General features: G+C 54.4%; 8 protein-coding genes across 8 annotated transcripts; 6 read left to right on the forward strand and 2 right to left on the reverse strand.

The window, feature by feature from the left end:
* Nucleotides 1-703: 703 nt before the first annotated feature.
* Nucleotides 704-2,074, forward strand: PG986_004789 (Mg2+ transporter protein CorA-like/Zinc transport protein ZntB; the record flags this gene model as incomplete). The annotated part of the gene is made up of 1 exon (XM_066841011.1): nt 704-2,074. One exon carries the CDS (start codon nt 704-706, stop codon nt 2,072-2,074), a length of 1,371 nt encoding a protein of 456 aa, XP_066703638.1.
* Nucleotides 2,075-4,234: 2,160 nt separating this feature from the next.
* PG986_004790 (uncharacterized protein) lies at nt 4,235-6,043 on the forward strand (the record flags this gene model as incomplete). Its single annotated transcript, XM_066841012.1, has 1 exon — nt 4,235-6,043. The coding sequence occupies one exon, from the start codon at nt 4,235-4,237 to the stop codon at nt 6,041-6,043; it is 1,809 nt and encodes a 602-aa protein (XP_066703639.1).
* Nucleotides 6,044-6,610: 567 nt separating this feature from the next.
* On the reverse strand, nt 6,611-7,509 carry PG986_004791 (orotidine 5'-phosphate decarboxylase; the record flags this gene model as incomplete). The annotated part of the gene is made up of 2 exons (XM_066841013.1): nt 6,611-7,258; nt 7,354-7,509. 2 exons carry the CDS (start codon nt 7,507-7,509, stop codon nt 6,611-6,613), a joined length of 804 nt encoding a protein of 267 aa, XP_066703640.1.
* A 2,511-nt stretch (nt 7,510-10,020) lies between these two features.
* On the reverse strand, nt 10,021-10,988 carry PG986_004792 (uncharacterized protein; the record flags this gene model as incomplete). The annotated part of the gene is made up of 3 exons (XM_066841014.1): nt 10,021-10,821; nt 10,877-10,901; nt 10,954-10,988. The coding sequence occupies 3 exons, from the start codon at nt 10,986-10,988 to the stop codon at nt 10,021-10,023; spliced, it is 861 nt and encodes a 286-aa protein (XP_066703641.1).
* A 2,318-nt stretch (nt 10,989-13,306) lies between these two features.
* PG986_004793 (uncharacterized protein) lies at nt 13,307-14,569 on the forward strand (the record flags this gene model as incomplete). The annotated part of the gene is made up of 2 exons (XM_066841015.1): nt 13,307-13,793; nt 13,851-14,569. 2 exons carry the CDS (start codon nt 13,307-13,309, stop codon nt 14,567-14,569), a joined length of 1,206 nt encoding a protein of 401 aa, XP_066703642.1.
* Nucleotides 14,570-15,751: 1,182 nt separating this feature from the next.
* Nucleotides 15,752-16,767, forward strand: PG986_004794 (uncharacterized protein; the record flags this gene model as incomplete). The annotated part of the gene is made up of 2 exons (XM_066841016.1): nt 15,752-16,095; nt 16,173-16,767. 2 exons carry the CDS (start codon nt 15,752-15,754, stop codon nt 16,765-16,767), a joined length of 939 nt encoding a protein of 312 aa, XP_066703643.1.
* A 952-nt stretch (nt 16,768-17,719) lies between these two features.
* On the forward strand, nt 17,720-18,275 carry PG986_004795 (carbohydrate esterase family 4 protein; the record flags this gene model as incomplete). Its single annotated transcript, XM_066841017.1, has 2 exons — nt 17,720-18,051; nt 18,206-18,275. The coding sequence occupies 2 exons, from the start codon at nt 17,720-17,722 to the stop codon at nt 18,273-18,275; spliced, it is 402 nt and encodes a 133-aa protein (XP_066703644.1).
* Nucleotides 18,276-18,991: 716 nt separating this feature from the next.
* PG986_004796 (metal-dependent hydrolase) lies at nt 18,992-20,722 on the forward strand (the record flags this gene model as incomplete). The annotated part of the gene is made up of 1 exon (XM_066841018.1): nt 18,992-20,722. One exon carries the CDS (start codon nt 18,992-18,994, stop codon nt 20,720-20,722), a length of 1,731 nt encoding a protein of 576 aa, XP_066703645.1.
* Nucleotides 20,723-21,055: the final 333 nt, after the last annotated feature.

Here is a 21,055-nt window from a genome sequence, read left to right on the forward strand (position 1 = left end):
GCAATGCCATGTGACTGGACAACACTGTACCAGGGGGTGGTAACTAGACGCCCGTCCTTTCAAGGTGTATCCTTAAAGTTTGATGCAAGCACCGGTCTGGTTCAAGTCAGCGGTGGTGATATTGCTTGATTATCTGACGAGAAAGGATGTGCAAAATGTTGGTGCCATAGGCCCTCATGAAATAAATTAGTACACTATGCGAGAGAGAGCTTTAGGGAGTAGATACCCGCGATGCATGCATCGCGCACTCTACTACATCCGGGACGTTACACGGAATAAGCGAAGCCCCGAGGGTATGTCCAGCAATAAGCAGGTCCATATCTGCGCCAGTTGGTATCAGGCGACATGCCATACCGACGGGTAAAGCCAGATTGGAGGACTTGATTTACTCCTATGCACATGTGGGCAGTCATCTTCATGTATTGATTCTACGCACGCCGTAGAACCAATGGGATCTGGCAAAGATTAAGACAACCCCGCTCTCGCTGATTAATGCTAGCGTTGTAGATTCACTATGGGGAGTCTGGTGGTGTTGCATTTGGGGGCGGAAACTGTTTCTCACCCTCAGCTGACCAGCCTCTTGTCAAACCAGCCACCCAATTCTCCGATTCCTACTATGATTTCCCCTCAATTTATGTGACTCACTGTCAGCATCGTCACCACTGGCATAATCACTTGCTCAAAGCTTCAATTGATCAGTATAATGAGCGAATCTGCTCCTAATGCCTATTTGCCATGGAGGAAGGAGGACGTCCCCGAAGAGACCTCTGCAGAGTTCCAAGGCCTGTTGACCTTGACCAGTCGCTCCAGCTTCGAGTCCAAGGGCTATTCATGGAAAGATGCACCCAACCCCGAGACCTGGTGCGCATTCGGCGATGAGGGTACAACAGCGCTGGTTGGCGCCTACGGGGACTTGATTCAGTTCGGGACCTATACTGGTTGCGGCCAGTCCGGCATGTTCACCGCCGACCGACGAGCTAGTGATGAGCCGTATTGGGTGACATCTCGGACAAAACAGTTGCAGGATTGGGCAGAGGGGGGAGATAACTTCGAAACGCACTACGGCCTCCAGGTCTACCAAGTGTCATCAGAATCTACAGACGGACCAAGGCGAATCCTACCCCCCAGCGAGCGTCCGGAACTGCAGTGGGTGAACTACAGATGGCCGAGATTTACGGCATCCGACAAGATTGAAGACAACAAGTCGACGGTCGAGACTACGACTCAGTGGGTGGCCCACGATGGCCTGATCTTGCAACAAACTCAACTTCGCTACTCCGGCCAAGAGAGTATCCATCTGCAATGTCGACTACCGTCGGGCGACGATGCCCTGGATATTCGAGACCTTGATCACGTCGATGCCTATTATTCACTTTATGTAAAGTACAAGCAAGTGTTTGGGCCTCACCGATACAGTTGGGTCTTTGTACGCGAGCTTGATCCACAAGAGCCTAGGACCACCAACGAATCAGGCCAGAAGGGTTGGGAGGACTCGATTGCAGTTGTTGCATCAATCATGCAAGACGGAAACCTCATTCAATGGAAAGTACCACCAGAGGCACCTCCGGCCAGTTCCCAAGCCAGCACCATAACCGCTGAAACACCTGGTCAAATCTGGGATATAACGTTGGAAGCGGACTGTTCTACCGAGATTGTGATTGCATACAAGATGGCGCTTGTACCAAAATGGCAGTTCCACACTTGGGACAGCTTCATCATACCCGCAGATGCTATGGACGTCAGCACAATTTTATCTGGGGAGATTCCATGCCCAGACACGTTGCGGCTTTACGACATTACCAGGATAGACAGTAGCAGAGCACAACCCCGATCGTTGCCGGCAACGCCGCAGGACGCATCCGAACATATCGAATTTGTCGTCCACAGGCATCTGGAACACATTCTCTCCAATTGTTCAATCCCACTAACTCCTCGCACGATTCGGAGTGGGATGCCCGAGACAACTTTACCAGAAAGTCGGGAGGCACAGTTGACAGAAGGTCGACTCGTCCCGGTTGCCTTGACTTGCGGAGATGTATCGTTCCATCGGGTGTCCGGATCCTCCAGCTTGTGAGTAACCTCTCTCGCCATATATATCAAGTCGAGTACACCAGGCAAAGACGTGTAACTTACGCTCGTATAGCTTTGCTTTCACATTCCTGGTCGAAATACTCCGTCGCCTTCGTAATTATACTCACGAGGAGGATCCCTACATACAGCACCTCTCGCATAGAATCGAAACAATCTGTCAAGGCCATATCCACTGGCTTCGTACAGCAGCAGACGGGGCCCTCGACAAGGGATTCGGGCCCAATTACTGGGTGAGCGGCAAGTCAATTGATGGCAGCAATAGTCTAACGTGGCTGCCCAAAGACAGTCTTCTTGATACGGCGTTTCAAATCATCAAAGTTGAAGACTATTCCAAGCTGGATGGAGAATTTGGAGCCACTGCCAGGAGCTCAATCCAAGATGCGACCTGCAACTGGATGGCGGAGCTGAAGGAGAAAGAACATCGCAAGTCCTTCGCTTGGGCTCATGCCTGCGAAAGTCTACCCACATTTCGCTTGGATGACCACGTGTGGATATGGCGGGCTCTCAAAGCGACTGGCCACGCGGACATGTCGGCTTATCTCAAGAACAATGAGGCGTCCAAGGAACCGGCAACTATCTTCTCCCACCGTGAGGTTCAACGAGAGATATTACGCCACTTCACCACACCAAATGACGATATTTTCGGAACAAGGATGCTGGCAGTCACTCGATCCTGTCGGGAGACCAGATTCCTGCTCCACGCCCGTGATACTGTCCTCTTCCACGCGCTTGAATGGGGGTTTCCCTTGGACGAGCCCCCCCTACTCGCGATTTATGGGCCAATACCATCGAGTCACAGAGTCGCCATGACGAGAACCACGAGGAGCAGTGGGACAATTCTTTACGCTATGCCCTCGCGGTCCTTATGGGATGCAGAGGATACAGTCTAAACAAACGAACTCCCCAGGATCTGCTCAAGAGATCACTCACGACGTTATTGGAAAGCTCTAGTCCAAATGGACTCTTTGCCGGACAACTGGACGCGACCACGAAGAAACCTATCTGCTTCTTCAGAGAGGAAGATCGTGACTTTCATCTCCACTGTACCTTTGAGATACCATATATTCTTCTGGCTTACTCTTCCCAAATCACCACTATTCCCAGCGAAGAAACTCAAAAGAGTCAAAACCCTGACGCCATGCTTAACGCTACCCCTGTCCGAGGAAATATGGAGATACCAGACATTGAAAAATGGCAAGAATTTGTTGGCTTGCAGGGGAAAATGATGTCACCTAACCATCAATGGACTGCAGGTATACCACGGCCTTTGCTCAGGCCGCTTGGGAAGCCGGCAGTTTACAAAAAACGACAACCATTCTACCACTTGTTGGACTCGACTAATATTGTCGAGGTGGGGGAAGAGTGGTTGTACAACTACCCTGCCTTCCTCGAGGACAAATCCATATCCGCTGGATCCGATGCCAATTTACTCATGATGGCTTACCTTCTTGAAGATTTGAATCTGAGTGAACAGTTGGCGAAGACGCTGTTACTCCAACCGCCAATCATTCTCGATATAATTCGGAATGACGAAGAACTCCGAATGGAGTTATGCGATAGCCTGTCATATGGGTTGTCGAATAGCCGACTTATTGCCCAAATCGTTCTGGCCATCTACAAGGACCCCGGGCCTACAGAAAGGGCAACTGGCCCACAGCTTGGGGCCGCAAAGGAATCAGTCATAGCTGTACTCCGTGCAAGCGGAAGGTGGGATGATTTGAAACCCGAGGACAAGGACGCGACACTTTCTTCACATCCGACTGGGACGGAAGGCCCTCCCCAAGATTCGCCTGTTCAGTTACCTTCCAAGTCTAAGCGTCGTTGGTACTCGATACGCACTTTAACCAATTCCTCATCCCGCCCAGCCCCGGATTCGTCCTCTGAGAAACTTCCTGCTCCCGACGACCCTCGGATCCAAGTCTTAGAAGCCCTTTTGAAAGATACTGGACTGGGAGCAGCGCTCAGGTCTATCATCAAGCGGTATATCGATGTGTTTGTATTCGTGGGGCTGAACCTTCCTGCTCTTCACGAACGAGTTGCGGCGATTTTGGGCGACGACGACGCTATGTTCGCTCGCATTCTTTTGGGCCAAAGGTTTCTATATAAAGAACTCCGCAATGATATATCACAGCAGGTTGCCAACATGTCGTGGATGCTCCAGGAAATTAGACGATACATGGACAACCTTCTATCACCTCACGACGATGTCCCGTTAGCGGGGAAAGCACCTCAGGATAGTGTACCTCAACAACTCGGCGTGCATCCATCAAACAAGGAGGCTTTCGCGAAGTCATTCAAACTACCGGACGACGTAAGCTTTGACGACTGCGGCGGGGCCTTTGTTGTGGATACGACCAAGAAGCTCTCTCAAGGGCGAGTCCCAAAAGCGCAGGGTCGCCATAGTATCCTCTCTGGGATCAGAATCCCGAACAACGACCTGTGGCACGAAGTCCTCAAGACACCTCGCACACCAAAAAAGGCCAAGAAACGATTCATCTGGCTCCCAGATGCCAGCCAAACCACGGCCCTCGTCTGTGTCTTGGGTAGCCCACCAGTCGAGCGGGATCCGATGACTCTGTTCTTTGACCGACACTCCAACTACGAGCTGCATTTCTTTGATGACACGACGCCACACCTAAACACGTGGGAAACAGAGCTACATATAAGCTTCTATCAGGTCCTCGAGACAGGCAAGAGCCAGCCGCCCGGCATGACAAAGCCATTTAGGGAGCCCTTTCCAAGCAAGACCCCGTGTGATCTTACCAAGGCCTCGATGGGATTTAGGTTCTTTGGGGACTTCTTTGATCGGTACTGGACCTGCCACTTTATCGAGTACGTTCCGTCCGATGGCTCGGAGAAGACGTGGGACTTGCCGTTTGACAGCTCGAGCTCCATGTCGTCAAAGAACCGAGAATGGAAACAGCGCAAGGTGCTCGAGCTGTACCTGTTCGAGAGGATCGTGACCAAAGTGGTCAACAGCACCAGGGAGATATACAACAGAGTGAGGAGGGAGCTCGGCGTGAGTGGCGAGGTGTTCTCCATGGTGGCGCTGGACAGCGGGGACTACTTCTCGTCGAGCGAGCACTGGCAAAAGTGCCAGGAGACGCTGCAGGTCGTCGAAGACCGCTTGGAGCACATCGCGACGGAGGTAGCCAAGTGGGATTCGCGGGAACGGGACCGCGGCGCGGAGAGGCCGCGCTGGACCCGGCGGGACGAGCGCAAGTACAGCGGCGAGATCAAGAAGCGGCTCGGGTCCAGCAACAGCAAGGTGCGGGACCTGCGCCGGCTCAAGGCGGACATCACGGTGCTCAAGGACCTCCTCGTCAGCCGGCAGGACCAGATCCGCAACGACCTCAGCCTGCGCAGCGACGAGAACATCCGCTTTTTTACGTACGTGACAGTCGTCTTCCTGCCCCTGGGCTTCGCGGCGAGCATATTCAGCATGAGCGAGGTGCCGGACGGGCAGCTGGTAGGGAGCATGGCCATCGTGGCGACCGTCGCGCTCGTCCTGACGGGATTGGCGCTGACCACCAACGGGATATCGCGGAAACTCCCCCGTCTCTCCGAAACGGCGTTGAAACGCAGCTATCTGGCCAAAAGCAGCAGGAAACGAGAAGAAGGCCAAATTGCCGCCCCGGACAATTCCGGCAACCACGCGGCAGATGCCGGTCCTCGGAGACAGAGAACGATCTGGTACATACGGTTTTGGCTAATGTACGTGTTGGTCGAGATGCCCGCCCACCGCGTCGCCCTGGCCTACAACGCCATGAATCAGGACAAGTGGACCTTGATGACCGGCGTTAGCATCGTGCCTGCGCTTGTCCTGCTGCCATATTGCCTTTTCGTATGGCTTGTGAGAGTTATTGGATACAACACGATAGACCTGACGCGCCGTCTTTGGGGTGGGTCCTCCAATAAAGGAATTTACTATTTAGGAGAAATGTTTTACTGACCGTGCTTGTAGAGAACTTAAAGTCGCGGCTTCCAGACACCCCAGACACCGGCGCCAACCTATTTCATGGCCCCTTGGCCTCTATCTTGAATCCGGACAGCGACAGCATGAGGCCGTTCAAAGCCAAAGACGCACGGAAGAGAGATAGAAAGAGCACTCAAACTCGTGTACCCACTGAGCAACCAAAGTCTAACGAAACAGAAGTCAGGGGAACTCGAACGGAGGCGTGATGATTTGACGGTGCTTTGCGCCTCACTTTACGCCACTGGTCTTAGACTCGGTACTACTCGATGCTTCTTCGAACTCTGTTCATCCGACATGACTTGTGTCCAGCCACGGAACTATGAAACGACAGGTGTCAGATGACAACGTTGCGACTATTTTTTGTATCGCTTTTTAGGGTATTCCTTTGATGGGAACAGGTTTCTCCCGCCATATTTTGGCCCTATTATATGCTATTGTACAATTTTATCATCGTTTCATATAAACGGGTCTTAAACAATCTACTTATAGCTCTCGTTGTTGTAGTAATTGAAGCTCTTTTGGAAGCCAGCTACTTGGGTGACCTCATGCGGTGGGAGCGTTATCTCCCTGCCGTGTTCGTTGTACATAAGCCTCCCATCCAGCAGCTCTGTAAGCCTTCGCCGCCGCAACCGGATCATCAGCCGCATAGATGCCGCGTCCGACGATCACGAAGTCGGCGCAGCGCGCGATGGCCGACTGGGGTGTCTGGTACTGCTGACCGAGCGCGTCGCCCTCCGCGGACAGGTTGATACCGGTGCTGAACACGACCATGTCCCCAGCCCCCATCGCGGGAGACGTGAGGGCGCGCGTCGCGACAAACCCGATCACCGAGTCGGGGTAGGCGGGCGCCAATTCGACGCACTGCTCGGTGTAGGGACCGACGGCTCGGCTGCCCTTGGTGGTCATCTCGGCCAGCAGCAGGAGGGCGCGCTCGCCCTTGTAGGGGAAGTCGGGGGCGGTGATGGTCTGGTCCAGGGCCTCGACCATGCCGTCGCCGCTCAGGATGCTGAGGTTGACGAGGTCGGCCCACTCCGAGAGGCGCAGCGCGCCGCCGTGGTACTGCTTCTGGACGGTGTTGCCGATGTCGACGAGTTTCCGGTCCTCGAAGATGAGGAAGTCGTGCATTTCGGCCAAGTACTTGAGGCCGGTGACGGTCTCGTCCGAGAAGTCGGCGATCATGTCGATGTGCGTCTTGAAGACGGCAATTTACGGGCCAAGCTCGGGTGATGATGCATTAGCTCATAATACAGTATCGGTGTGAATGATTGACTGTGCTTACTGTTGGCCCAGGCGAGGAGTGCCTCGGTGTTGGTGAAGTCTGCGGAGATGACCAGGTTCGTCTTCTTCTGCTCGGCTACCTCAAAGAGGCGCTTCGCCACGGGGTGGGGATGATGAAGTGACCGTTCATGGTAGGACAGCTGGGTGTGTCGCGTGGCAGACATCTTGATTCCGGAATATGTCCTGTAGTCTGGATTTTGCAACAAGTGGGAGAAGGGCGATGAAAGCTGTGCGGGATTGCCTGTTGCAAATATCTGGCGGGGCATTTCTTATCACGGCCAAAAACGTCTATCGGGTGACACGTTCTACCAAGGGTTTGCGTAACTTTGCATAGCTGATAAACGTGAATATACAGTCTGGCCATGATCAATCAGAATTTGTCTCCATCCTGTCGAAGTTAAAATTGTGCAAATGTCTCTCGCACCGTGGGTAAGTTGAACTATCACTTTCAAATTCCACGACAATTTTCGACATCCCCAAGACTGCTTCGATTGCCGAAGGCTAACTTCCAAAACTACGTTCCCCTAAGCTACCAAACTGCTGCAAAGTCTTCACCCTTTCTACATACAGTCCACCACGGTTTCTCGGCAACTTTTTCCAAACGAGAAGAGTTGAAATCATGGAAGGAACTGCTCGGCCTTGCGCCGCGGGCCGCCTCGTTCGTACCCTTCACTTCTACAGTGAGCCAGACGGTGGAAAGGCTCCTACATATATCGCCGAAACCAACCACGAACCAGGGATCAGAAACTATAAGCACGACCCAGTGAAAACCTGCATCAAGGATTTTCGAGGGCCTTGAGAGCGAGTTCGATCTTGACGTCGGCTCTTTCGCAGTTATGCCTAATTCGTATCCCAAGGGGACTGATGACGGCATCGATTTTGACCAGAGCGTAGATACTGAGGCGAGTTATCTACCATTTGTAGAGGATCTCATCATGAGACATGTGGAAGGCGCCGAAAAGGTGGTCTTCTTCGACTACACTGTCCGCCGCGCTCGCTCTACCAAGTTGCCAGCGAACCATGTAAAAAAGGTCCATATCGACCAGTCGCCAAAAGGGGCGCTGGGGCGCGCACGCAGGCACTTAAACAAACAGGATTGGGAAAAGGTTTCAAGTGGGCAAAAGCGATTCCGCATCACCAACGTCTAGAAGCCGCTGGGGTTGGTTCGTGACCATCCGCTTGCGTTTGCGGACTCCCGTACCCTTGCCGAGGACGACGTGGTCCCGGTACGGCAGATCTACCCCGACTATATCGGGGAGACCTTGGCTGTCAAGTACAGGGAGGGCCAGGACTTCTGGTACTGGAGTGCCATGACCCCCACGGACGTGCTGATGTTTCAGTGTTTCGACAGCAACGGGAATGCGGGCGCGAAAGGCCTACGTCACTCACAATGTGCCCATGGCTCCTTCGAATTGAACGAGGAAGGAAGAGAAACGTTTACTCGGGTTAGCATAGAAGTGAGATGCCTTGTGGTGTGTGAGCTGTAATACAACACACACCAAGTTTGTCGGGCAAGGCGTACTACCAACCTTCAATCATGTACTGAGCGGGCCTTGGAATATCCGTTACCATATTGATGCGAGTCTTAAGGAAACATCAAGGCGTGGCCTAGTGAGCTAACTCTGGGGCCGCTGCTGACGTATCTGAGATAATGGATTTCTGTCAGTGCCTCTATCTAACCCACATGGACTCAACTGCGTTGACTGATGTGTTGACACAGTTGGTGTACCACGGCGTCAGTGGACCACCGACCTCCCTTCAGTACACGTATATGTTCGTACAGGACTTGAAAGCGTAGTTTCAGTTGTCGAACACGGACAGCCTATGACGAAGGACTTAGATGCTCATTTGTGTACTTTCCGAAATGTTTACATAAGTGCTCGGCAGGTTCCCCTTTTGGAGTAACTACACCTCTGCCACTATCAAGTTCCATGTTTTTCAAATACGCTTTCGGGACCTTTGGCAGTTTGGTGCTCGGCGTCTCCGGGTGTTGAGATAATCGTATGCATACATACATGAATGGCTCAGTTGGTTTAGGATAAGTAGACATTGTTGAGATAATGGCAGGCTTCTATTGGTCTGATGCAAAGTCCCCCTTTGAGACATGTCTTTCGGTTTTGAATTTCCGCCCTTGATAAAGGGGCGTCGCCTCTGACGTGGACCATTCAATGCCAGGTCCTTTTCCTTCGGTACCACAAGACGTTAAGCCCCGCGGGGGTCTCAAGTTAGGCCTCGTTGTAATACGCCTGCGATATACCAATCAGAACCAATCGTCGGCAAGTATCCCGTTGGGCTGCCCCCACATGACTCCAACGGTCAGCCAGCCCCTTGCCCCCAATCGGGTCTTGCTTCGGTGACCACGTCAAATGTCTCGGCACATCGTATATCAGGGAATCAAGTCCTTGCATCTCTGTATGGTAAATGATTAACCGGATATGGGGTGCTCTCGTCAGCCATGCTTTTCTACATCTCGTCTGCAACGCAAGTGCAAAATAAAATCTTATCTTTGGAGCATTATTGTTTTCAAAAGGTGGCATCTATTGAGTCGAAATCTATTATTTGACGTTTTCTAATGTTTTCTCTCCATAGTTCTTCAAACCCTCAAACATCGCAAGATCTTCATCCAATACCCCTGGCATGCTTGGGAACCAGTATGAGACTACCGATAGGATCTCCTAATGGAAGCGTTGCGACTCGTCCCGGTCGATGAGAACGGCCATGCTCGCTACTGAGACACGGTCGTCGTCTCTTGGCTCGTTGCAAGTATACTCGAAGTCGATGTTGTGGTAGCTCTCAGTTATCCTACGGATCTCGTCAAGTTGCGCGGGTTGAAGTCCTCCACCGAGTTCCGCGTGAGAGGATCCGCGGGAGGACGCCGCCCCGGAGCAGCCAGAAGAAGGCATGTGGACGCTTCTTTCCATATTCGGAAGGCCATCGAGACCGAATTGGGACCCAGTCAGATGAACATCATGGTTCTGGACATGATCGGCGGTGAGATGCGAACCTGCACCGTGATTGAGGCCAGGCAACGGGGAAAAGTCATGGAAAAGCTTATCGAGAGCGTCGATCTCCTCATCCGAGTCGCTGAGTCCCACGGAGCTGTCCAAAAGCAGGAGGTCTTTGTTGCGAGACATGACGCTACTGTGAGAGACTATATCGTGCTCGATATGGGTTGTGCGCTGTACCGCATCCCCGACTGAGGTATCGATGCGTGCAGAGGGGAAGCAAGCGGCTTTCCCTAGAGCTACGATGGCGACTAGTGCGACAATAACTCCAACCGATCTCAGGGTGGTCGGTGTGACGCCGATAAGTGACAGGAGAGAGCTACCTTCAGCCATCAAGCCATTGAGCTCAGCTATAGCAGTCTGGTCAGCAAGCGTTGTCGTCTGTCTTTGGCCAAGCGACCCACTTCTCGTTTGGCCGAGGACTGACTCAGCCTCGGCGACTTGGGCCAGCTTCGAGGCCATGGTTGGTGCCTTGGCAAAGTCAGCAATGAGGATGCATATACGTGCTAGGTATGTTCACGCTTACAGATGGCGCGCCAGAAGCTGTGCCACTGAGGAACGTCAAGGGGAGTAAGCGAAGATTCCGCCCCTTCACTTGTTTACCAAAGGCCAGGGGTAACGATGAAGTCGTCGCCCATAGTGCCTCTGCGCTCTTCGCTACAGTCACTTTCATCGGAGCAAGCATTGGTATTGTCACGGCGGGCTATCTGGTGCGTTCCGAGGGTACTTCGAGTGGTTGAAGCTAGTCAGGCCGTGGTTGCTGCCTTCAGCGTTGGGGATTACTGTCTGTACGCGGCGGCAAGTTGCCACTCTGTCGGTACACGGTCGGACCCGACGGCTTGCCAAGGGCAATAGGCGTTGTAGAAGAACGATGAGATGTCACAGCGGTGACCTTCCCCTGGCACCAACTTGGGATGTTGGAACGACGGCGGCGACGCGTCTTGTGATAAGAATCAAGTCCTGACTGTCTTTTCCTATTCGGTGTTTGAGTACATTAGCTTACGCACGCCCTCAGCTCCGACTTGACGGTAGGGGATGAGTCTTACCAAATTCTCAGCTGCCTCTCGAACGCCACGTGGATAACGATGGACGGCTCTCCCGAGGACAGAGCCAGAGCGTGGTCAGGCCTTGACGAATTATTTGGGGATTTGGGGTCTTAAAGCATCGACTAGAAACCACGGCGCTTCCTTTTCAAATACGGAGACGACCGTCATGTTTTCGCTGCGTCGGCGATAGGCACCAAGTTGGGGGGCAGATCATGTGTGTCGGACTGGCATCCCCCTCCATGATGGCCATGCTAAAGCAGGTCAGTACCTTTGGGACTCGCACGGGGCCATGTGCTTCAAACAATGTTACTGCGAATCTTGACTGGACCGAATAGCTAACGTCTTGTAGGGGCTTGGTAGGTCCAGGAGAGGAAGGGGTGACTGCCAGGGCTCCTGAGTGGTCGGTAATGTTTGGATATTTCACCAATGGCTGGCCTCAACGAGTGGTAGTCGGCAAGGGCTTCCGGACTTTCCTCCAGTCTGTGCTCCCTCCATCTTGTAATGGCTGTCAAGACAAACCGCGCCACGGCAGGACGGAAATCAGGCAAGCAACCCAATCAAGGGACCACACTGATTGGTTGTGTTGGAATATCTATTGAGGGGCCCCTTGGACTGCCGGGTATGGTAGCCAATACATGTTTATGGGAAGCACTGCCGACGACCTAGGGGGGATAGATACTGGGACGGACATCTTCGGCTGAGCCCTTCTCTCGCCTTTCAATTTGGTCAACACTATTATTAACCATGTCAAAAGTCATCAAGAAAGGACATATAACAGCAATTGGTGGGTGGTCACCAGATTGTACCGGAATGATCTTGGCTCCCAGAGCCTCACAATGGACGCCTTGGAGGGTGGTAGAGAACAGGGGTTTGGATTTCCTGTTGCATGCCTCATATCGGTCGGGCAAACTCAAGCAGGCTGTGACCAGGTATGTATTGAGGTATCGCTTGCCAAGTATTTATTGGTCTCTGTTTTTGGAGCGGTGGTGAGTGGGAGCACGCCTCCCACGGCATATCCCTAGCCTCGAACGTAAGATAGTACTGACGACCGAACTGCCTTCTTTGAATGGCATTCAATTGTTTAATTTCGGAAAGACTTTCCTCTGCAGTTCCTCACTGAGCCTTCTCGACATTTGTAATATCTGAGCTATATCAAGGATTGTACCGAACACAGAGATGGGGGCCATATCGTGATGAACAGTCAGCGGTGTGATCACCCCCTCCTTTTGATAAAGGGTGGCTTAGAATGTCTTTCCCTAAGACGCACAATACCGGGGCTGTGCGGACAGAATCTGCAGCCTGATATGCGACATCCAGTAGTCTGGACCTCTCAGGTAGCAATCGGGCGCACGTCAGCATGCACGTTAGCCCTGCTCCGCCACCCTCCGATCGGCAAACTCAGCCTTCAAGGCGAATAGCCTACTTACCCGGCGTTGCCCACGTCCTGCCTGCCCTGGCCTTTTTCCAATCCTGTTGCCTTCTTTTCGTGTGTTTATCTGCCTTCGTTGCGACTGTTTGTCTGCCTCGGGCGTAACTGTTCCAGTTCATCCTATGCAGTTCGTGGGTGTCAGCAAATTGCCCCTTGCTTTATCCGTGCCAATCGGCGGCCGTCTGTCATCATCTTCGACCCGACTCCGAAGCAACCGGACAATACACACTCGATGAAGAGTAAGCGCGGCATAACTCTTCCGTACTAGCAAGGCTCCCTCTTGTCACGTTAAAGTAAGCAAAGCCAGTTCATATGTGTTGTTTCTTTCAAGAATTCGGCGGCCCTTGGAACACCTTTAATGCATACATACAAGTTGCTACTTGAAATGGGTTGCGTTTTCATTTAGTTGTCATAGGCGTCAACTCTTAACACATGGTGGTCTTCCCTCTAATTATTTGCCACTTGAGCTTCCACCAATGGGATGGGCAAGCTGGATCTAACCTCTGGTTGCCCGGGCACGTCGTCCAAGCGCCCTCCGGACGATGATAGCAGATGTCACCGAGATCCAAAGAGATCCCGCTCAGAGCCCCTTATCCAGCAGCCATTTGCGTGTCCGCTGTACGCCGCTTACCCGAAGCGGTATGCCCGGGACACGCTATGCGCCAGCCGGGGATGGCTAGAGATCCCCCGTCTCAAGGAGCACATATACCGGTGTCACTACCAGACTTCGTGCGATCGGTGCCTCGAGACGTTCAAGCAGGACAAGGACCTCGTGGCTCATAGGAGACAGACCACGCCATGCCCGATGAAAGACAATTCCTACCGAGATCCGGTCGTCCAGGGAATCGGCCAGGATAAAATGAGCATGATGAAGAGCCGGAAGCGGAGCTCGTGTCAGAACGCTGAGGAGAAGTGGTTTGAGATATGGGCCATCCTATTTCCTCATTTAGACCGACCCGAATCTGCCTGTAAGTTGGATGCATCGTGACATTGAGTGTGGAGTAATACTGAGACCATCTTGTTAGATAACCGCGAAGCCAACCTGAGGACATCGTCCGCCGCTAACTCGGCACTGGATTATGAGTCTCTCGGGACCTGGTGGGATCAACTTGCGGATCACTTGACTATGCGTCTTCGGGACTCCTTACTCCCACCCGGAAGTTTGACAAGCGAACAGGATCCGCATCTGCTCAGGAATCACATCGCCAACGCTTTACGGGATTATCCGGGACTATTTCCAACCATCCCGAACAACTCGGACGATACCACAAAACAGCCCAAGATGGAGGATATGGCCGATATGCAAGGACCAAGTCCCCATGGATCCAGTGGGTCCTGTCTAAGCATTTCGACCACGGACGGATTCAGCGACGGGGACCCTTGGATGCTGGGTTCACCCCAGACTCCTTCCATGCCAAACTTCACGTTTGATCCGAGGGTGAATATGGGAACTGGGCCTGGAGTCAAGTTCATGTCGGTTGACTGGAGCAATAGTCACGGCGCGTCGGCCCCGCGTTACGTTCCGGCCGTGCCTAACTTGGAAAGCGCCGGGTTCCTGCCTTGGGAGGAGCTGCAAGGGCCGCTGGAAACGTTGCATATTGGAAGTGATGCTATGACCACTGGTGACACAGGCCAGGTGCCTCACGAGTGGTATGATATCAACGAATACTCTGATGTGTGGAATCTGCTGAATGATGACACGTCGGGGAGGATGGGGGTTGACGAGGCGCACGGGGATGTGTAAGTCAGCGAGGCTGATGGGATAACTCGCCGGGTTTGATATATTTAAGTGTTTCACAACATAATCTTTGCATTCTATTAGGTATACGGAACTCTCATTACAACTTCGCTATTCAAGTCAGTTGCATCAGCCCAGATGGTCTCGAATCTCTTCTGCGAACTATTGTCTGTGTCTTGCATAGCTGATCATGCCTTCCGTCCGGTAACCGTGTATGGGGTAATCCCAGCATGGCAATGCCAATAGCGTAGCCTGCGATGGAATGAATGGTTAGTGGTTATCAGCCACTGAATGTACGATACCTCTTGCGGTGGAAACAAAGGAAACGACGAAGTTATCTCTCACCGTATATGCTGGTGAAAGTATCTACGGAAGACCCCAGCTCATAGAAAGCACAAACAGCATTCCTCAGGTATGCCTAACAGGATGACCTGCTGCATGGCTTTCTCCGGCAGAATGACTTCAAGATAAGGTACATCGATAGGGTATCTACGTGGGCCGGCTACCTCGCATCGGAGAGGTGAAGAAATCTGTATTCAAGGCTCCTATGCCCAAACGACATAAACAATTATTGACCCGCATGCGGGAAAGAAGGGCCGTGGCCGAATCGCCCCTCTTATCGCCAAGCCCTGACCAGCGCTCTCGGGATCGCGTCTGAGGCCGAGGAGTATCTAGCGGCAGGGCTTGGATACGTACCAGTGAGGCACGAGGTTCCACCTTGTCTTTGTCATAGATTAGGGAGGTAAAGACATCCTCCGGCCGGTGTGAACCTGGAGCCTCAGAAGTTGCTCCGGACGGGACCAGGATTCCACAGTCAGTCGAAATGGACTGATGGCCATCGATGCGGCCTGAGAGCGGCTCCATAAGCGAGACTGGCACGCTCCTGGCACACGTGCTGTTCTGGCTACGTGGCGCGGTTCGGAGATTTGATGATGGTAGCATTGAGGATCGAACCCACCTCGCAGGGAGTACAAATAAGTATCCAACATACGGCGCCCAGCAGCCCTTGATGGCACGGCACGGCGCGGCAGGTATGTTATCACAGCATCATACTCTTGCTCTCTTGCACTGTCATGATGCAGCCAACTCCAAGCCACGGGCTCCCAGTCTGGCTCCTACTTTTCGGCGCATCCTTTGCGGGATACGACCCTGTACATTGCGGCTCGCTCACCATCCACTCGAAAGCCGATGTCGAAGGCCGCGGTGGGTGAAAAGGGCTGCCAGGTCATTGACCAAGATGTTGTCCTGGCCAGTGACGCCACCGGCGACATTTCCCTCGATGACATCGACTTTATTGAGGGCTCCCTGCGCAGTGAGAACGGGTCACAAGTGATGTCGTTCCGCCACGAGGGCATATTGGACATCTACGGCGAACTCATTCTACGCGACATGTCCAAGCTGCAGACTGTCGATTTCAGGAACCTCCTGCAAGTGGGCGATTGCTATGGAACGACTTCTGGCGGCAAAGTAGTCCTCAAAAACTTATACGTCGTGTTCAGCATCGACCTGCCCGAGCTGACCAAGCTTTCCGGGTTCCACGCCGTCGACCTGCCTCGCCTCAAAATCCTCGTGCGCCGACTACCTCGGCGTGGATCGCCCTCGCGCCCAGGACGAGGACGCTGGTGCTGCGCGATCTGCTGCGGACGTACTTGCACCCGAACACGACGCACGGCGATCGGTACCCGGACGGGGGCGGCATCGATAGCCACGGGCGCGAGGAGTGGGTGGACGGGTACTGCAGAACAGGCGGCCTCGAGGAGGGCTGGCACCACACAAACTTGCGTCACGATCGGTGCATGGCCGACTTCGAGACGGTGGCCCCGGAGGGCAATATCAGCAACGATTTCTTCGAGGACTTCCAGTTCGCGTTCTGGGGCCGCGGCGGCGACAACTTCGAGACCTTCAGACACGAGGCCAGGGCCATCGGCTCCCAGATCGACATCTGGAAGCACGGGCGCGTGGCTGAGCGGTTTGAGGTTGTGTGGACGGATCCGGGGCTTAATTGCTCGGCCATGGACGAGTTGCGCGGGGTTGCGCTGTTTCCGGGGGTGTATAGCTGCAATAGGCGGACGGCGCCGGTGAGGCGGGATGCGGGGGCTGAGGCGGAGAGGAGGCACAACAGTGCGGGAAGGAGGAGGGACGGGGCTGTTGGTGGCTTAGTGATGGGACTTGCTGTGTTGTTGCAAGTCCTGGTCTTGTACTAGATTATGTTTGTGGCATATGCCTGGCGTTACCAATGGCTGATATTAGAGTGATAGATGATACCCCTAGCCTATAATTGTAATGCATGTTTGATCTTCTAGACTACTTAGACACCAATGTTCAAGTGCAAACGGCCCTGAGTAACGATGTTACACCAAGTACGGTCATGGACCAATCCATTGATCAGTTATGCTATCATCATTGCAATGTTGATGGTGACCAACCCCTCATGCAAGCTAAGCCATGTAGATGATGATGGTTGAAGGGGAAAGAGATTTACAAGGGCGCTCCATCTAGAATACAAAAGGTCATTCGGGGGGTCATATCCAACAGCCCCTCAGCGCATACCGAAAAGCTGCACGGGTGATTTGGGGATACCGTCGACGATTCGACCGGCACGCCGATGGCCGCCATTGGCGCAGGTTGCCACTGGATGATGAAGACGCATGTAATGAAGGAAAGCTTCGTCTGTTGCTATCATTGCCATGGCGCATACGAAACGAAAGGCTTGGGTTACATGCTCCAATGGAACATTGCCTTCCTAAATTCACCCGTCCGTCGCTTGGGTGTTGGATATTAAGGAGCCACTCGGCTAAATCAAGCGAAGAACCACCAGAGGACGGAAAATCACGACGTTGCAGATTCCTCTTCTGCAGGACAATATCGAGCTCCAACATCGATGACGATCTACTCCAAGTGGTAATACGACATCGGGAGATTGGGTGAGGGCATTGAAGGGACGCGTTGAGGGAGAAGTCATGGCTGTCGAGCCTGGCTCGTCGTATAAAGGACACGACCCAATCGCCATGATGGGCTTAGATGGGTGATTAGAACCCCAGGTCGAAACCCTTTATTTAGTCCAATCGCATAATTGGATGTTGCCATAGTCCCAACATCTTAACAACATCCCCCTCCCCAATCATCTTCGTCTTCGTCATCGTTCTGTCACGCATCATGCTTCCCCAGATCGTCCTGGCCTTCCTCGCGACCGCGGCTCTCGCCGAGGTGAGCCCCGACGGCACGTGCGGCATGGAGAAAGCCGGCGAGGGCAAGGGCTACACGTGCTTCGAGGAGAAGGCGTGCTGCTCGAGCAGCGGCTACTGCGGCGCCGAGGACGCGTACTGCCTCAGCTCGGCGGGCTGCCAGGGCGAGTTCTCCCTGGGCGGCGCGGCGGCGTGCCGCGACCCCGTGCCCGGGACGACCATCTCGCTCGACGGAACGTGCGGCACGGTCGAGGCCGGCAAGTATGGGTATAAGTGCCCGGGGTCGGACTGTTGCTCGGCTGCGTGAGTTTTCCTTTCTCTCTTCTTATCTGCTCCCGCACTCTCTGTCTGTACCGGGTCTTCCGTACTCGCTCTTGCTTTCATATCAGTATATCACGGTGATGGGGGCGAAGTGGTTGTATGGACAATTGGCTGATTCGATCTAACTTCGCTACAGGGGATGGTGCGGGACTACGACGGAGCATTGTGCGACTGGCTGCCAGGCGACGTACGGGACATGCGACTAGTTCTTCCACGATGTCAAGGAGTGTAAAGTGAGGAATCTAAAAATTCGGTCTGAGATCATGTCTAAAAATCGATGGATGAGAGTTTGGTTCATTATGTTGCCTTTTATATTGCTTCGAAGATGTGGTTGCCTGTCTGCTGGCTGGGGTGCCTTGTAGCGGGGGGTGGGAGCGCTAAAACCACCTAAAAATAAAAGGCTTTTTTGGACTTCCGGTCTGTCAGTGTAACCGTGACTGTTACTCAACACGTATCGCCGCATCAGTCTTACAGCCTGATACGTAAATCAGTGCCCAGTGCTCAAGTCAGTAGTAGTCAGGATCGTGCGTGGATAGTTGTCACGCCAACCCGGCCAACGCCCGCTACATCTACGGCTATAATTCGCTACCATCACAATCACTTACTCATGTCAGGTCATGTCGTCAAAGAGGTCTGAGATGCTGATGCTGCATTGGTCAAAACGGCAACAGCCGCGATCGGACTTGGCGTCTCCAGGAAACTTGCCTGCCGACTATTTTCACTTGGCATTTTTACCTGGCCTGCTTCCCTCCAACCGATGCGAAAAGAAGCAGATCATAGACCATAGATTCCGATACACGCAAATAGCCCGTACGCGCGTTAGACATCGTCGTTCTCTTAACGTTTTCGTTTACATTTGCCCTTTGCCGACTACTTAACGTGGCCAAGTCCCTTTCCTAGAGAATACCAGCTCAGCCAAGCCATGGGCCCCTCACCAGCATTGGCCGTACTCCACAACGGCCGCTTCTTCACGAGCCAAGGCACCAACGGCCGTGCCCATGCCTTCACCGAGTGCCTCGTGATCGATGCTACTGGCACCATCGCGCACGTCGGGTCGCTGACCGACCCGGAAGTCGCACGGGCCGAGGCCGCGGGGGCAGTGCGGCACGACATGCAGGGCCGCGTGGTGCTGCCGGGCTTCGTCGAGGGCCACATGCACCTCCTCCGCCTCGGCCAGTCGCTGCAGAACGTGGCACTGGACGAGTGCAAGAACCTGAAAGAGGTTCGGGATACGATCAGGCGGTACGCCCGAGAGAATCCGGAGGTGCCGCGGATATGCTGCAAGGGGTGGATGTATGCCATGTTGACGGAGGGGGAGGGGGAGGAGGAGGCGTCGACGGGCTTGCTGGACGATCTGGATCCCCGGCCCATCTACATTGACGAGAAGAGCTTACACTCGACATGGTGCAATACGGCGGCCGTAAAGGAGATGGGCTTGCAAGAAATGCCGGATCCCCAAGGCGGCAAGATCCACCGAGACACCTCGGGAAACCCGACGGGCGTCCTGGCCGAGTCGGCCGTCATGCTCGTCGTCTGGCCGCACCTCGCCAAGGTCGCGTCGATGGAGGAGAAGCTGTCGGCGCTGCAGGGGGCCATCGCGTCCTACACCCGCGAGGGCTACACGGGCGCCGTGGACATGGCGTTCGACGAGAACATGCTGGAGGCGGTGCGGGTGCTGCGGAAGCTGCAGCAGGGGAAGCTGCCCATCCGGCTCGCGGCGCACTGGCTCATCACGCCGCGCGCTTCGGCGGCCGAGAACCTCGCGCAAGTGGACCGCGCCGTCGAGCTCTGGAACGAGTTCAAGGGCGAGTCCGACTTCCGCATCGCGGGCATCAAGATTATCTGTGATGGGATCGTCGACGCCTGCACCGCGGCCCTGACGGAGCCGTACGCCTCCACCGGCACCAACAGCGAGCTCTTGTGGACGGTCGAGGACATCGTCCCCGTCGTTCGGAAGGCGGACCAGGCCGGCCTGCAGTGTGCCCTGCATGCCATCGGGGACCGCGCCGTGCGCGCCGCCATCGACGCCCTCGAGCAGGCCGCGACCCCCGACGCCGGCAAGCGGCACCGCATCGAGCACCTTGAAATGACCAGCCCGGAGGACGCGGCGCGCCTCGGCAAGCTGGGCATCACGGCGTCGGTCCAGCCCGTGCACGCGGACCCGGCCATCCTGAAGGCGTGGCCGCGGCTGCTGGGCGAGGAGCGGTGCGGGCGCGCGTTCGCGTACAAGGAGTTCGTCGAGGGCGGGGCGGTCCTCGCCTTGGGCTGCGATGCGCCGACGGCGCCGCACGGGGCGTTGAAGAATATTTACACGGCGGCGACGAGGCGGTCGGCGCGGGACCCGGCCGTCACGGAGGAGGATGGAGATGAAGACGCGGTGGGGATGATGAATCCGCAGTTCGCGCTCGAGCTGGCGGCGGCGGTGGCGGCGGCGACGGCAGGGTCGGCGTACAGTTGCTTCATGGACCGGTGGGCGGGCCGGCTGGAGAAGGGGCTGTCGGCGGACTTGGCGGTGGTGGAGATGGAGTGGGAGGCGGAGAAGTTGCTGGAGGCTAGGGTGCGGGAGACTTGGTTTAGGGGGTTAAGGTTTACGAGGCGGAGGCATAGACATGGTCGGCTTAGGACAGGTTACTTGTCACATGCGCATACATAGGTAAGCCCTAACGGTAGCATCAATCGTGCTAAACATCCATACTCGGATGAGGCTAGGAACTATACCTTCACGTTACTTGAATGGCTCCTACCGGCACTGATGATGGTTGCTGGACGTGGTCGAACAGTCCTTCCTACTTCACATGCATCGATGTGCACAAGTCACCATCCTGGTAACGCCAGAATGCCGATATCGAGACGTCAGTCAGGAGAATCCTCGGTCATACACCGAGATGTCGCCTACAACTGTGAGATGTTCCCACCCGACCGTCCAATCAAGACCAGACTGCCATGGCTGACCAAGACAGACACCAAGCCTTGGAAGCAAGGGCGG

This window comes from Apiospora aurea (genome assembly GCF_038362705.1).
Source record: "Apiospora aurea strain CBS 24483 chromosome Unknown utg000003l_segment0_segment0, whole genome shotgun sequence".
In the NCBI taxonomy this organism is placed as follows: domain Eukaryota; kingdom Fungi; phylum Ascomycota; class Sordariomycetes; order Amphisphaeriales; family Apiosporaceae; genus Apiospora; species Apiospora aurea.